The 16,748-nt window shown below is 36.2% G+C and overlaps 1 protein-coding gene across 1 annotated transcript in view; it reads right to left on the bottom strand.

The window, feature by feature from the left end:
* Positions 1-288: 288 nt before the first annotated feature.
* LOC133299957 (dual specificity protein kinase YAK1 homolog) overlaps positions 289-16,748 on the bottom strand; it is a gene marked incomplete at its 3' end in the record, with an annotated part of 28,773 nt that continues 12,313 nt past the window's right edge. Inside the window, exons 6-13 of the mRNA XM_061499446.1 lie at positions 16,665-16,747; positions 16,494-16,575; positions 16,369-16,409; positions 15,767-15,889; positions 927-1,077; positions 679-793; positions 438-520; positions 289-363 (exon numbers count right to left, since the gene is read on the bottom strand). Coding sequence (XP_061355430.1) covers positions 289-363; positions 438-520; positions 679-793; positions 927-1,077; positions 15,767-15,889; positions 16,369-16,409; positions 16,494-16,575; positions 16,665-16,747 — 753 coding nt within the window. The remainder of the gene's footprint in view (positions 364-437; positions 521-678; positions 794-926; positions 1,078-15,766; positions 15,890-16,368; positions 16,410-16,493; positions 16,576-16,664; position 16,748) is intronic.

The raw sequence follows: 16,748 nt of genomic DNA, 5'->3' as shown, positions 1-16,748 counted from the left end.
ATATATTGTATATTCAAGTGTATAAGTCTGTACAAGGAGGCTCTCTATTTATAGAGACTAAAAGACCTAACAGAATGACCTAATGGGCCAAGCCCACAATCTAGACTATTCTAATAATAATAAATAAATTAATATTATTTCTAACAATTGTAATTAAAAAATATTATTAGCCAATTTACAAAATGTACATACTTTCCAACAAGAATAGTTCAAAGGATTGTTGGTACTGAATAAATAGTTTAAACTAAATATAAAAAAGTAGATGCTTTAGAATTGAGATTTACTTACCATGTGAGGGGTCTCCGGAGGAGGCTTGTAAGGGTGTGTAAAAGGTTCCCCGGTTATAAAAGGGTGTTTTGAAGCCTGCAGGAAAACAAACTAACAGTCTAAGTGCTCTTAAATTTTGCATTAATGCAGACAATAAGACAATCAATTACCTGGAAGGGTGACCAGCGCTTTGCAGGATCCAATTCCACTAGACCTCTCAAAAAATCAATAAGAGCCAATCGTATTTGACTTTCTATTATAAGTCAGTTTATACAGCATTCATTAGTGCAATGAACTTGAATAAGAGATACTATACATGCACATGCATAAAAAATAAAATAGCAAAATCATGTTGATAGAAATTTCAAGCCTCTTGGCTTTTAAGTTTTGTCAAACAATATGAAAGCTAACCTTTGACAATATCTTCCTTTGGTAGATTTTTCCTGAACGGATAGTTTGTAACGATTGCTTCAAGGTTCATATGATTAAAATACTCCTTTCCAATTGATGGCTTCTTCAAATCTCTCTGAACAGGAACCAGAAATGTTATAATAAACAAGTAACATATTAAAAAGAATCCAAAAGAAGAAAAGGATTTGAAGAGATGCCACAATGTTCATTTTGGAGAAAGATCCTTCAGCAAAAACAGTAACACTTACAGCTTCATATTCTTCCTCCGTCAATGCCTGATAAACACTTCTTCCTTTTCTGGAACTCTCACTGTTCTCTATATTTTGGAGACTCCCGATACATTTAAAGAATTTACTTGTGTTTTTGGCATCTCTCAGTAGATAATCAGGTGGTTGTCCTCTACAATATATTCACAACATCTATAATGTTATTCAAAACAGTAAGAAATATAAGATGCGATTCGTAGATGAGAACTAAAGTATTTTTTTTTTTCATGTTCAAAATCTAAAGTTGAGATCTGAGAAATTCTGATTTTTATTTACTTAAATATTCATATACAATTGTTTACAATACACAGACTAGTGTGGATAATTGATTTCCAAATAAAGAGATGATTCTAGGAAAACAAATAAGAAATCATACCTATAACCCATTACATACCTTCCCTATAATTATCCTATCACAATCAGTCTAATGAAAGGGAAAAGCGAATCTATAATAATTACATACTTTTTGATTCTATATTTATAACACTCACCCTCAAGCTAGTAATGAATATTTATCATTACTAGCTTGTTGACCAGGTCTTGATATCTCTTGGTGGGAAGTCTCTTAGTCAACGCATCAACTAATCGAAGTCCTAAAGGGATAAATGTAGTTATCAAATCGCTATCCAATTTCTCCTTGATAAAGTAGCAATCAATCTCTCAATGTATTTTATTCAGTCATGCTGAACTAGATATTAAGTTATACAAATGGCAGATTTATTATCCCAGCCTTCATATTTCACTTTGAGTCGTCTAGTATAAGTTTCAGCCATAGTGGTTCACAAAACCCTTGGGGCATAACTCTAAATTCAGCCACTATGCTTGACTTAGCTACCGCATTTTGTTTCTTACTTCATGTTACTAAATTCCCACAACAGAACACATGACAAGTCCAGACTGCATTTGGGACTAAGACTGATAGGGCTAGACTACGCACATAAGACAAGCACCAGCACGGCCATACCGCATCTGGGACAAAGATCGGGGTTAGACTGAAAATCTAGGACGAACATTGACGAGACCAGATAGCATCTGGCACAAAGACCAGCAATGATAAACTGCATATCTGGGACAAAGATCGGTAGGACTAGACAACGTATTCAGAACAAAGACTAGAACATACTCCCAATCTGAAACAAAGTCAAAGATAGAGCCAGATTGCATCTTCTAAATTTCTCCCCCTCAATGCTATATTGGCTCACGAAAAGAGGACCAGCAGATCCATAAATCTTGAGAGAGGACACTGACTGTGCATCTATATATAAACAACCCTCATTTGCAATAATCAAGCTGCTTTGCATATTGCTTCTAATTTATTGTTTCATGAAAGGACTACGCATGTCAAAATAGATTGTCATTTCATAAGAGAAAAGGTCCTCTCACCATAGATATACACTCATTTCTTTAACTCGAATTGTCAACTCGTGGATGCATTCACTAAGCGTTTGAGAGGTCCTCGAATAGATAACATATGGAACAAGCTAGGACTTGAAAAAGAAAATGAAAATATTATTGCTTTCTCAAGAATACATGTAAAAAATGGGTAAAATATATATAAAGAGACTAATGGACCTAAAGAATAAACCTAAATCTTAAAAATAAAGAAACACAAATCTAGCTAATAAAGGAAACAAATAATTACAAATATTTTCCATATTTACAACCCTCACCCTCAAGCTGAGGAATGTATATTTATTATTCCTAGCTAGTTCATGAAATTTGTCAATAGGAAATCCCTTAGTCAAGATATTAGCTAGTTCACAACCAGGAGGAATATATGTAGTAGTGATTAGTCCACCATTTAGTTTCTCTTTTAGATGTTGCAGCCAATCTCAATATGTTTTGTTTGTGTTTGACAGGATTGTGTGTTATACAAATGGCTGACTTTATACAAATGGCTGACTAACTATCATATAGTAACTATATAGGTCCTTCACATCTCACTTTGAGATCATTTAAAATGTTTTTTACACCTCCATGTTACAAGGTTTCCACAAAGAAATATACAATAGCTCGAGGCAGATCGCCGATCAGTCTAAGGATAGTTTTCTGTGAAGAAAATATTATTATGAAGAAGAAAGAACAGTTGCAATGTTTGCCTGAATTGCTTGTCTTAAACCATACCCATCACTCTTCATCTATTTATAAAGACTAAATACAATAAATGTTTTTAATAGAGTCATTAACTCTTCCTGGATGATTATTTCCAATATATCTTAAATTTCTAGTGCACCACTATCTCCATTATCTCTATTAATTACAAAATGATGATACAGCTCCCAACTACTATATTCATTTTTACACAATTTTCCATATTCCCCTCATGCTGGAGATTAGAGGTTTTTCAGTCGCAACTTGAACACTAGACTCTAGAATACAGAACTACTTAACCCTTTAGTGAAAATATATGTTATTTGATGTTCTAAAGCTAAATAGGGAGTACAAATCAATCCATTCTCAAGTTTCTCTTTAAAGAGGTGTCTGTCAATTTTAATGTGCTTGGTTCGATCATGTTGAATAAGGTTATGAGCAATGCTAATTGCAGACTTATTATCACAATATAGCTGCATTGGTCCTTCCCACTTCACTATTATGTCTTCAAGAAGAATTTTTATCCACAATAATTCACATATCCCTTGAGTCATTGCTCTAAATTATGCTTCTAGTACCTAGCAACTACATTCTTCCTCCAAGGAATGTACAATACCCTGTGGTGGATCTCCTATCACTAGGTGAACCAGCATAATCAGCATCAGTATAAGTTGAAGGCAGAGTTTCTCCATTTCTTTTAAATAAAATACCTCTTCCTGGGGATCGTTTGAGATATTGTAACACTCTATGGACTACCTGAAAATGGACTTCTTTCGAATTATGCATAAATTGACTAATTACACTTATTGCATATGCAATGTTTGGCCTTGTATGACACAAATAAATAAGCTTCCCAACAAGTCACTAATACTTTTCTCTTTTATTTGGAGTATCATCATCAACGGACCCAAGTTTGCATTTGGATCTATTGGGCTATTGATTGGTTTGCATTTGAGAAGGTCTGTGACATATTTTTGTCGGGATATAAAAATGCCTTGCTTGGAATGTGCTACTTCAATCCCAAGAAAGTACGTCAATTTTCCTAGAGACTTAATTTCAAACTCTACTACGATATATTGACCCAAGGGAATTTTTCCTCTTGTAAAAATTATATCATCCACATAAGCTAAGAGAGTTGTAACTTCCCCTGAAGATGAATGCTTTACAAACAAGTGAGGTCTCCTTGACTCTGTTTATATCTTTTCCAAGCATTGCCTTCGTAAATCTCACAAACCATGCTTTTAGAGATTATTTTAAGTTATAGAATGACTTTCTTAAATTGCAAACCTTGTTTAAGGGAGCATTATTTTCATAACCAGAAGGTACATCCATATAAATTTCAACCTTAATGTCTTCGTGCAAAAATGCATTTTTGACATCAAACTATTGTAAATTACATCCACTGTTTGTGGTCAAAGCTAGGACGATCCTAATTGCATTCAATTTTCCCCGAAGAGCAAAGGTTTCTTAGTAGCCAATCCAATAGGTTTGAGCGTAACATTTGTCCACGAGCCTCGCTTTGTACCTCTCAACTAATCCATCAGCCTTATTCTTAGAACCGTTTACAATCAATTGTCTTTTTTCCTTCAGGAAATTGAACAAATTCCTAGGTTTTTTTTTCTTTTCAGAGCTATAATTTCATGATTCATTGTTTGTTTCCATTCCTCATGGGTCAAAGCCTCAAACAAGGATTTTGGTATAGGGATGGAGTTTCAATTTATAAGGAAGCCTTATGGAAGGTTGAAAACTTATCAAAAGACAGAAAGTGGGCAAGAAGATATAAAGGTCTTTTTGGGCATTCCCGGGTCCTTTTCCTATGTGCAATAGGTAAATAAATGCTATTATCTAGTAGTGTAATATGTTGCCTCATTTCTAAAATCTGTGTTGGAGTCCTGGACTTTCATTGGATCAGGATTACGCCCTATTGAAAATACCACTTCTTTGCTGAACCTTCCATTTGTAGCTGCAGCTGAATTTGGAGAGTTCTTAGGAACAAAATTATTTGTTGAGCTGGAATATGAACTTGGAGTTTTTGGAAGTTGTTGGTCTTTAGTTAATCGTAATCCTCCTTTTCTTCAATAGACAAGGACTCCCCCTGAAGAGAAGGAGAAGCAAAGTTAGGAACTTCATCTTGGAAGGTGACATCGATAGAAGTATAGAACATGTTGGATGGAAGGTGATAACACTTGTATCCCTTTTGGGTGGAAAAGTAGCCAAGGAAGAGACATTACAATGCTCGGTGATCAAGTTTGTCTCTATTTGGTTGATAGACATGGATATAAGAGACAAAATCGAAAATATAAGGAGAGAGATGAGAGGAATAAGGTGTGTTCGGGTAGAAAGAGGATAGGATATTTATAGGGCTTTGGAGATCGAGAATTTTGGTGGGCGATCTATTGATAAGATAGGTGACTCTGAGGGCAGCTTCTCTCCAAAAATATTTAGGGACTTCTATTTGAAATAGAAGTGCACAGGTTTTTTCAAGATGACCATTCTTCTTTTCAGCAACCCCATTTTGTTGTGGGATATAGACACAGGAGAATTCATGAACAATTCCTTTTGAAAATACTATAAGAGGTGCACGTTAAAGTAGTATTTGGCATTGTATGTGCGGAACCTTTTAATGATAGTACAAAATTAACTTTATTATTTTGGCATTAAAATTTGGAAGGACACAACTAATTTTAGATTTTTGTTTCACCAAAAAAAAGTTCATGTGACCTAAGTGCAATCATCAATAAATGTCATAAAACAACATGCTCCAAAGATATTAGGAATAGAAGATTGTCCCCATATATCACTATGAACTAAATAAAATTGAAAAGTGTCTTTTACTGCTAATGGTGAAAGTCACACGGTTGTGCTTGGCAAACTCACAAATTTCACAATGGAAGCTTGTAACATCAACTTTAGAAAATAAAGAAGGGAATAAGCATTTGATAATTTGGAAAGATGGGTGTCCAAATTGACGATGATGTAGCCAAATTCTGTTGGTTTATTCTAAACTGGTGGATTTCATATGTTGATCTTTTGTAAAAAATACTACTTTGGTGGTTTCAAAAAGGTAAAGATCATCTTGTTCCTTAGCATATCCAATCATCCTCCTCAAACCTTTCTCCACCACAATACAATTATTTGGGTAAAAAACAACATTATATAATGATGGATATCAGATTGGTGAATAATGTAGGTACATGAAAAACATTTTAAGGACAATTAGTGGGTTGAGGTGTATGGATCCAATCCCAACAACAATAAAAAAAGTATCGTTTTTTCGACTAATGGGGCAAGGTGAATAGTAAAAAAATTGATAGGCTCGGCGGCTCTAAAGATTATGAAGAAAGAAGACACTCGCTTGGTTTAAAACATATCTTCATCTATTTATAGAGATTAAACATAACTTCATCTACTTTGGTGGTTTCAAAAAGGTAAAGATCACCTTGTTCCTTAGCATATCCAATCATCCTCCTCAAATCTTTCTCCACCACAATACAATTATTTGGGTTAAAAACAACATTATAGGATCCAGAGTTGTTTTCATGATGGATATCAGATTGGTGAATAATGTAGGTACATGAAAAACATTTTTAAGGACAATTAGTGGGTTGAGGTGTATGGATCCAATCCCAACAACAATAAAAAAGGTATTGTTTTTTCGACTAATGGGGCAAGGTGAATAGTCGACTAATGGGGCAAGGTGAATAGTAAAAAAATTGATAGGCTCGACGGCTCTAAAGATTACGAAGAAAGAAGACATTCGCTTGGTTTAAAACATATCTTCATCTATTTATAGAGATTAAATATAATAAATGCATTTGATATCCGCGAGTCATTTACTTTTCCTAAATAATTATTTCCAATGTATCTTTAATTCCTAGTGCACCTCTATCTCTATGAATTACAAAATGATGATTCAGCTACCATCTACTATGTTTATGTTACGACCCATTACTGATATTAGGGGCTCAACCGTAAGCAGAGATGCAGAGAATAATATTCCTATATGCTGACTCATCATGGAGGGAAAGTTTGTTGGGGAATTCATTTATATAGAGAGCAATGCTGAGGGAGTGGGTATCTTTTGGGGCATTTGGGACTTAGGCACCTTTGGGTGAAATTGGGAGAGATCAGGGGCTCTCCAATTCCTCTGAAACTATCATTCTTATTTTCTTTATTTCATTTATGCAAATCTGAGCTATAGCAGCACTATAGCATGTAACCAGATTCTGTTTCTTGCTGAATATTGTTGGATTTACTGGTTTGAGAATTAAATAGAAGAATTATTCAGAAAAGTCTTTTGTTTATTTGTTTGATTCCTTACAATTGGTATCAGAGCTATCCGATCCGGGTAGCTTTGGACCATGGCCACGTTGAAAAGAAAGCCACGGAGAAGAGAAGTTCCCAAGTTCTATGAAGATGATGATGCTTGGGGATGGCTCATCTATATGGAAAAATATTTCCAGGCAGAAGGAATTGTTGAAGAAGAGAAGCTAATAGAGGCAGTGAAAGGGCTTAAGGGTCGTGCTTTTAATTGGTACAAATGCTGGAGTTGGCTCAATCCAAATGCAAATTGGTGGATATTTTTTAGAGCATTCGTACAGCGATACTTGCCGGAGATCTGTTTCGAAGAGGAGGAAGTGAAATTGGAGCCCCCAAAATCAGAATCTGATACGCAACATTTTGTGTTGGGGAAGCCAAAAATTAGGGAAGAAAATGAGAAGACAGAAATTGAAGAGAAGCACACGATTCTTGCTCTTATGGAGAAAAACACAGTTGATGAGGAGTTTGAAAACCAAAAAAGAAGGAGGACTCAAGAAAAACTCATGGTAATAAAGGAAAAACAGCCACTTGGTTTTGCATTAATGGAGAAAGAAAAAGAAGAGATGGCGAGGGAAGATCTAAAGGAAGAAACCGAGGTGCTTGAGGAAGCCATGGAAGTGGGGGAACTCGTGGCCAAGGTGGTACATGAATTGAAGATACCCCAACCTCCGATGGTGGTAGTCGACCCACCACCACTGCCTGACCCGCCAGATTTAACCTGGTGTGGGAATGTAGCGCTGCTATTTGCAGCAGCGGCTACTCACAGAAATAATAAAAAGAACAGGGAAGGATTTAGGTTAAGAATGGGGGTGCAGAAAAGTCTAGGCCCAACCCAAAGTAATATGATGTTTTCGGCCCAATCTACAACCCAACCCGAATACAGTAAGTTCTTTGTGCTTATTTTATATAAGGATTGGATCTATGAATCCATAACAATGTTTGGGTTCAGTGGGCCTAAATACTTAGTGCGCAGCCCAATTGAGTTCATTGCGGACCAAGTTGTTCAAATATGAGCATTCATAACTCAGCCCAATCGATCCAATTGTCTTGTCTACTTTTTCATCCTATGGCAAACCCTAATCATCTTGGTCAGCACCGGCTGCCACAAACAGAACGGAGCACATCAGGAATTCCACGACAAATGGGACGCTGCTGCCATCCCCACTCCATGGTGGAGTCAGGTGTTGTCAGGAAGCTTGTACATGCGATGGAAGAATTATCTACCATACAAGGGGATTTTCCATGCGATTTGCGCAAGCAAGACAGAACACACGAGCACACCAAGACGTTGCGTTTTTGTAACGGAGAGATTCATGAATGGTTTTAACATGGATCTGCAGAACCGTCTTCGTCTCTTCCATTGTGGTTCTGCATATGATTTCAGGCATGGGGTTCACAAGTTATTTCCTAGAATGCACGGATTACTTGCTTCTTCTCCTCTGCATTATGTTCTCCAAGTTGATTTGAAACACCTTTCAAAAGTTCAAAAGCCTTATAAAGATCCTTTCACTAACAATTTCGATGGTTTTTTATGTCAAGAGAACGGTCATTCTTATAGCTTTACTTTTAGAAAATTTCCAGATTTGAGGGAGGTTGAAAAGCAGTGGGAGCAAAGCCTTATGGCAGAAATCCATCAACTTAATGGCGAACTGCATGATTGTGATGAGGACAAAAAGAGCTCTGGTCATGAAAATTCTGGTGAAGTGGGTTCTTTTCTAGTATTGCAAATTATTATTCAAACCCATTCCTGCTTCAAGGTTTCTGCAAGAGTTATTTGCATTCTGGTTTATATGTATTCTGGTTTCAACCATGAGATCAATGCCTTGAATATTCTTCAAGGGTAGGAAATCAACAAAGTCATTAGTGCAGAAGGACAATGGGATCCGGGGGGAGTTTATATTTCTGCAAGCATCTGTTGGCCTTTACAGCTCACACAATGGGATCCTGGTGGTGGTTGTTTTGTTGCTTCATGCATCCATTGGCCCTTATATTTCAAGCAGTGGGATCCTGGGGGAGGACATGAGTTTACTGACCATCACCTTGAGGACAAGGTGAATCTGTTGGGGGGAGTATTGTTACGACCCATGACTGATATTAGGGGCTCAACCGTAAGCAGAGATGCAGAGAATAATATTCCTATATGCTGACTCATCACGGAGGGAAAGTTTGTTAGGGAATTCATTTATATAGAGAGAAATGCTGAGGGAGTGGGTATCTTTTGGGGCATTTGGGACTTAGGCACCTTTGGGTGAAATTGGGAGAGATCAGGGACTCTCCAATTCCTCTGAAACTATCATTCTTATTTTCTTTATTTCATTTATGCAAATCTGAGCTATAGCAACACTATAGCATGTAACCAATTATGTTTCTTGCTGAATATTGTTGGATTTACTGGTTTGAGAATTAAATAGAGGAATTATTCAGAAAAGTCTTTTGTTTATTTGTTTGATTCCTTACAGTTTACTTCCTGTAATTTCCCCATATCTAGGATAATAGCCCTCTATCTACTGTGGCTTTAAGATACTAGAGAATTCTATCCATTGCATGCAGGCGTTTTTTCCCCTAAGTCGCGTATGAAATGGGTGACAATGCTAACCGCATAATAAGCTAGATCAAGTCCTACAAGCCAGATATATCAATCTTCCCTTCAATCGTTAATATTGCCTTTTGTCAATTAGAGGGCTCTCCTTTTCGTTTCCCAATTTGTGATTCTACTTAATCGAAGTACTCGAAGGTAAGTTTTCCTATTTTTTTAAGGAGATCGATAACATGCTTTCTCTGACAGATAAAGATCCCTTGTTTTGAATGGACAACCTATATCCCAAGAAAGTATCTCAATTTCCCAAGATCTTTAATATCAAATTCAACAATTAGTCTTTTTAGCAGAGCGCATTTCTCAACTATATCATCCCCTATTATAATAATGTCATCAACATAAACTAAGAGAATAGTGACCTTACCACCTTGGGAATTTTTAAAGAAAAATGTTTGATCTTCTTAACTCTGCTTATATCCTAATGATGCCATAACCTCGTTAAATTTTCCAAATTAAGCACATGAGGATTGTTGCAACCCATATAAAGCCTTCATTAACCTACAAATTTTATTATCTCCATTTGTGGAGTCAAATCCCAATGGGATATCCACGTAAACTTCATCTTCTAACTCTATTAAGGAAAACAATCTTCATATCAAATTGGTTTAAGTTTAAATCAAACTGAGCAGCAAGGGATAATAGAACTCTCATGGTGTTCATTTTGGTCACTAAAGCAAACGTTTCTTTGTAAGCAATGCTATAAGTCTGTGTATAACCCTTGGCTATTAATCGAGCCTTTTATCTGACTAAGAGTATCATTTGAATTATACTACAGAGAATAAACCCATTTGCACCCCACTGACTTTTTTGCATTTAACTTGTCAACAACTTCCAATTTTTATTTTTCTACAAAGCATTCTTCTCGTCATGTATTGCTTGAAAATTATCATCTTTAAATGCTTCGTGAGCATTGATGTTGAGATTAAAATAGAATCGAGTGCTGAAATAAAACTTCTATGCTGCATATAAAAGTTCTTAAAGGAGATAAAATGAGATATAGGCTATTGGATACAAGATTTTTTCCCTTTCCTTAAAGCAATAGGTAAGTCATCAAGATTTATAATAGGTTAGGGAAAAAAAGAGAAGTGCATTTAGTACTTACCAGTGATACACACGATTGTAGTTCGAGTGTTCTAGCTTTCTGTAGATTACAAGGAATGTCATATGAAGTACATAAAGAATTACTAGCCTCATCAACTAGGTCTTACTTCTCATTATCATGCAGTGTAGCAACTGGGGTATTAGAGTTAGACTCAGAAGGGCTAGGTAATTGAAAGGGAGACTCTAACCCGAAGAAAACGGACGAAGCTCTGAATTATTCTCCCCCTGAAGGCAAGAACGAGGGAAAAAGAATCCAAATTCATGAGAAGTTATATCCATGCAGACAAAGAACTTACAACTTGGAGGATGATAGCATTTGTATCTTTTGTTGTCAGAGGCATAATCAAGGAAGACACACTTACGGACTCAGGGTTCCAATTTATTTCAATGTTGTTTATGAATATGGACGAAGGCAACACACCCAAAGGAGCGAGACTAAAGACACTGCATAACTGGAACAAAGGGAAAGAAAGAGATCACCAAATGAAGAGGAATTATACGGCCAAGAACCCGTGAAGGTCTCCCTAATAAGAGCTAGATACAGATGTCTAAAACATAATGCCTTGGTGACTTCAAGTAAATAACAATTCTTTCTTTCAGGCTTTCAACAATCCCTTATCTTCAATGAATTAAGAAAGGCACTGGTTGACATACTTCGTACCATTATCTGATTCAAGTATTTAATACTCTTACCAAAATGTGTCTTAATCATATGTTGAAATTGGATGAACAAATATGGTATCTCTGCCTTGTCTTGTATCAAGAATATTCGTTCTATCATAATACAATCATCAATAAAAGGAACAAACCGCAATCCACAATCCATGAGTTTTTGAAATCAATGCAAGCAGCAATAAGAGACTGAATGCACGTGTTCTTTTGTGTAACCTAGCCTTTTACAATAGGTGCACTAGCATCCCTTTTTGCTGGACTTAGAAAAAGAGGAAAAAGACCCTTCATGAGGGGGTTAATCATAGCAAACCCATCAGTTGGCTTAGAGTCAGAAAAAGGACCTGGAGTAATGAGTTTAAATGAAAGCATGACAAATTTATCAGGCAACTGAGCATGCATCATGATTGCCCTACGAATATCTTCAACCCTAATAGTGTGATAAAATTCAGAAAGAGAAGGTCAATTTTTCTTACAAAGAATCTGAACCTGAATAGGGAATTCGGAGTTGAGGCCACAAAGAAAATCAAATATTCAATTCCTTTCAACTGACATAACTAGGGTGGCAACATCCTTGCAACCCTCCATTTTCAAATTCCGGTACTAATCTAGCTCTGTTGACAACCCATTCGTAATGTCGTAATATCGTATTGGAGAGAAAGAACCCTGCTTGGTGGAGTCATATTTCTCAAGTCATAGCAGGTGACAGCATCTTGCTTCATAGAGTAAGTTTGCCTAAGAATGTTCCAAATCTCGAGAGCGGTAGGTAAAAATATGGAATGTTGATTTTCAAGAGTCATAGAATTTCATAGCCATGTCATAATAAGATAGCCTTTATCATCCCACTCAGCAAACAACAGATCTATTTTAGCACGAAAAGACCTTTCAAGATGAGCAACTTCACAACGTCCTTTGACGATCATACAAATAAGTTGAGACTACCGTAAATAATTTTATCCATTGAGACGATAATTATGATGCATAGTGGGAAGATCATTTGGATTGAGAGAAATTGTGGGTTGTGATACGGGCTAGGTAATTACACACAGTCGTTAGTCCAAAAAAAATAAAACAAAGAGGATGAAGACCTAGCACCTAAAAAGTGTCTGATCAAGAGGATGAAGACAAATATAGGCTCGGGATGGTTGGACGATCACAAACACGGTGGACAAAGGTTGAAAATGGCCTCATGCGCCGGTGAGATGGCAGCCCATGCATGCTGTGGAGGCGTGTGAGGCTCCTATGACTGTAGGCTTTTTGGGAACTGCAGCCCCAAACGGTGTGATGTCGCCTGTGGGTTACCAAAGACAAAAAGCCGACAGTGTGCGCATGGGTCTTCAACCAATCATGAAGCTACTTAGATCAATAGATCAAGAAATTCTGAGCTGAGCAGTGGCCTTCTTCGTACAAAAGGTCCCTAGAAAAAAAATTGGTGGATGCTAGTGGTGGCTGATGGGACAAAAATTCTATCCCATGTGCAGTGTTTTCACTGCGAAACAACCAGTCCGTTTATATTATAAATATTAGTATGTATGCAATAAATGTTGACTTGTGTGAAGGAACGACTGCCAACGTGGAAAAGTGAGAAAAGAAAGAGAGAATAACATGAATGACCTGTCCAGTGCTTTTACTTTTTGATTCCACTAACATTTGTTTTTTGCATTTCTACAGAGTACGGTAATGAAACACACCTAAAAGGACATACGCACACAGCAGAGCAGAAAACGCACACAACAAAGCAGAGAATGTTGTTGGACGAGTCTGAGTGTCAAAAGATCGTCCTTGGAAAAGCAAAGCAGAGGAGACAGCTCAACCCTAGTCTTATCCACCTTAAATCAACACCCATCGTTTGATCAAAGAAAGGAGGAGACGTTCTCGATCCAATGGTGCAGGGAACGGCTTGAAGTAATCACAACAATACCACTGTCTTCCCCAGCCTATAAATAGAAGATTAAACAAAGGAAACAATAGCTTTGGCAAGCAAGTTTTAATTGCTAGAACAACACCCTAGTGTTTTCTCTTCTCCATCAAAGCTCCACACGAGCAAAGCAACCATTTTTCTTCATTTTTATTTTACCATTGTGTTATTAAGTCTTTGTTTCTCTGTATTTACTTTGAGTATGTAATTTCTCTTCTCCCTATTTGTCTTCATCAATTTGTATCTCGGGTCTATAGGATTTCAACTTGTTAAGATTTTGTATGTATTTTCAACCATGACTTTGAGCATGAGCTAATTTCTTTTTGGAATGAAAAAGTTGTGAAGTTGTTAAACTTCTGTAGTTGAATTTAATCCATCGAATTTCTATTGTTTATATGTTATAATATCTTGTATCAATAAAAATTGAACATGACTGAGAGAGGAACTTCCTTAAGGAAGGGATTTCAGACTACTGAACAATAGGAGGAAGGTGAAGAGTGTGGAAACACTTTCACTAGTTGCCTTAGAAATAAAGGACCACCTCGTTCACTATAGGTTCTGTACTGAGTAATTGTTGGGAACAAAACCGCCATAGCAATATGGAATTTTGAACACCATTTATATGTAATAGCTTGAGGATTCAGCATTGGCAATGAAAAAGACCTAAACAAGTTCATTGGACGCGGTCTTGAGCCTAGATTACAGTTGGTTTAACAGTGGATCAGTGTATCCATTCCCTTTTCTTTTAACTGTCGTTACGCTTATCATGTTATTGTGTTGTTTCCTGTTATTACTCCTTGTCACTGCTTATTTTAATTTTTGTTTATTTTGTTTATTTCACACCACACAACAACTATATTTTTCAATGATTTGTCGTTCCTCCTTGAATTAGGAAGGATTTGAGTATAGTGGGAACTATTTTAAGTTGATCTTCACACCACGCGAGGAATTATTTTAAGTTGATCTTCACCTTTTGTTATAGTGGGAACACAACTGTGATATCTGGGAACGACTAGCTAGAACAGTTCAATATTGCTAACCCATTCTTTTTAATTTTTTAATACAGCTTAAGATTCATTTTAGCAATACTCTCTCTGTGGGAACGATAATCTGGACATTAAAACTCTCATTTATTACTTGATGTGTGCACTTGCGCAAATGGGTCATCATCTTGTGAACGAATGAGTTTGCAAGACAAACCCAACAATGAAGAGTTGACAGGAGATAGTCAAAAAAGGGTTCCGCAATCAAGGCAACGACTACATAAGCAAGAAAGGCTCCCAAGTCGAAAGCTCTGATGCCAACTTAAAAAAGAAAATTGAAATATTATTTCTTTCTAAAGAGTACATGTACCAAAGTGGTACAATATATATAGAGAGACTAATGGACCTAAACGAATAAACCAAATCTTAAAAATAAGGAAACTTTAATCTGGCTAATAAACGAAACAAATAATTACATATATTTTCTATATTTACAACACTTAGGCATACGATTGTGTTATAGCTAGAGGGGGAGTGTTGAGAAGCTTGAAGGGGAGTGTTGAGAAATATAAGGCATGAAGTCCCACATTGTGTATTATTCTTTGTTATTCTCTTTTATTTAGTTAAATAATAGAGTCTCTACTGTATAACTAACACATGGATTTCAATACATGCCTCTCAGGTCCTAACATTTAAAACTGCTCATGGACGTTTTAAAGGTATTTCTTTGTTGAACATAATGAGAGATTGACATGCCTTGTTGCAGGACTCAATCTCTTAGTTTCTAGGTGTTTTCTTTAGTAACCTTGTGAGGATATCTTATCCTTTAGATTCGCACACTTCTTTTCTTCCTTAATGAAATTTCTTTATATATATAATTCAAAGTAACCTCATTGCTACTCTGTAGCAGTTTTGGTTTTCAAATGTAGGACCATTCTGTTTCCGTTTGTAGGAAAAACTTTGTTAAATGAAAATGTATACACGAATTTAAGTTTCTTTTTACCACTTTTCTTTAGGCTAACATATAAAGTATAATTTGGATGAAGAAAGGAAAAAATAACTCCAAGGTGATGTCACATTATTGCTATATAAATTGGATTGCCACATAATTAAAATGTTTTCTCCTTCACAGATAGAGGCATACCCGAGTATTTCAATCATCCGCCTCAAAAGATCAAATTCCGAAGCACCAGGGAATAATGGTAATCCAAGAAATAATTCAGCAACTATGCACCCAAAGGACCACATATCAATAGCTGTTGTGTACCTTATAAGGGTTAAGGGCCAAAATAAAGCCGAGAGTACATGAAAATAATCTGAAAAATTAATTATTAAAGCAGGGAGAACATATCTTCTGAAAAATATACGTTAAGAAAGTCTGGTATGCCATCAATTTTAACAAGGGCATGCTGCTTGGTAAATCCAACATCTCTATGTTCTAAGCTATATGTTTGACTCATTTCATTAGTGTCACACCAAGAACAAGGATACTCTATATCATGTTAAAATGCGAGTATAACAAAACCCTCATAAGTTTTAACCAAGAATATAACAATCTTTACTCTTGGTTAAAACTTAAAAATTAGAAGTAGTTGAGATTCAGCCAATCCCATGCAGCTTGCATTGCAGGAAGATGATGAGGCAAGAAAATGTAAAGAAATAAAATAACGCAATGAAAAGAAACCCCAAAAATATAAAAAGCTTGAAAAGAAAGATATCAGCTACTGATTGCATTGGTTAGGATACTGATATCCAAGGAGAACTTCAGGAGATCTGTAGTATCGACTCTACATTAAAATCAGAGAATAAGTATAAGTACCAAACACTTAGAATTACAATAGTAAAGGCCTACTTTCACAGTAAATGTAAACCTGAATATAGGAGTAAACAGTGCGGTTTTCCATGCATGCGGATCCAAAGTCAATTATCTTGATTTCTGCTGGCTTCACAGTGCTACACATGAAACATACTTACATCAAATCTCAAGATGCAATAGCAGCAGCATACAGTTCGTTATGAACACCTTCATGTAAGAAACCAACCTCGTACATAAAAGAATGTTTTCTGGCTTCAGATCACAATGAATAATGCCAGCATCTTTTAATAGAGCCAGTCCACATAAAATC

Source organism: Gastrolobium bilobum, unplaced genomic scaffold, assembly GCF_033153095.1.
Source record: "Gastrolobium bilobum isolate Gb01-03AN ecotype WA unplaced genomic scaffold, APGP_CSIRO_Gbil_v1 utg40846, whole genome shotgun sequence".
NCBI lineage: Eukaryota > Viridiplantae > Streptophyta > Magnoliopsida > Fabales > Fabaceae > Gastrolobium > Gastrolobium bilobum.
This window is presented reverse-complemented; position numbering and strand designations above follow the sequence as displayed.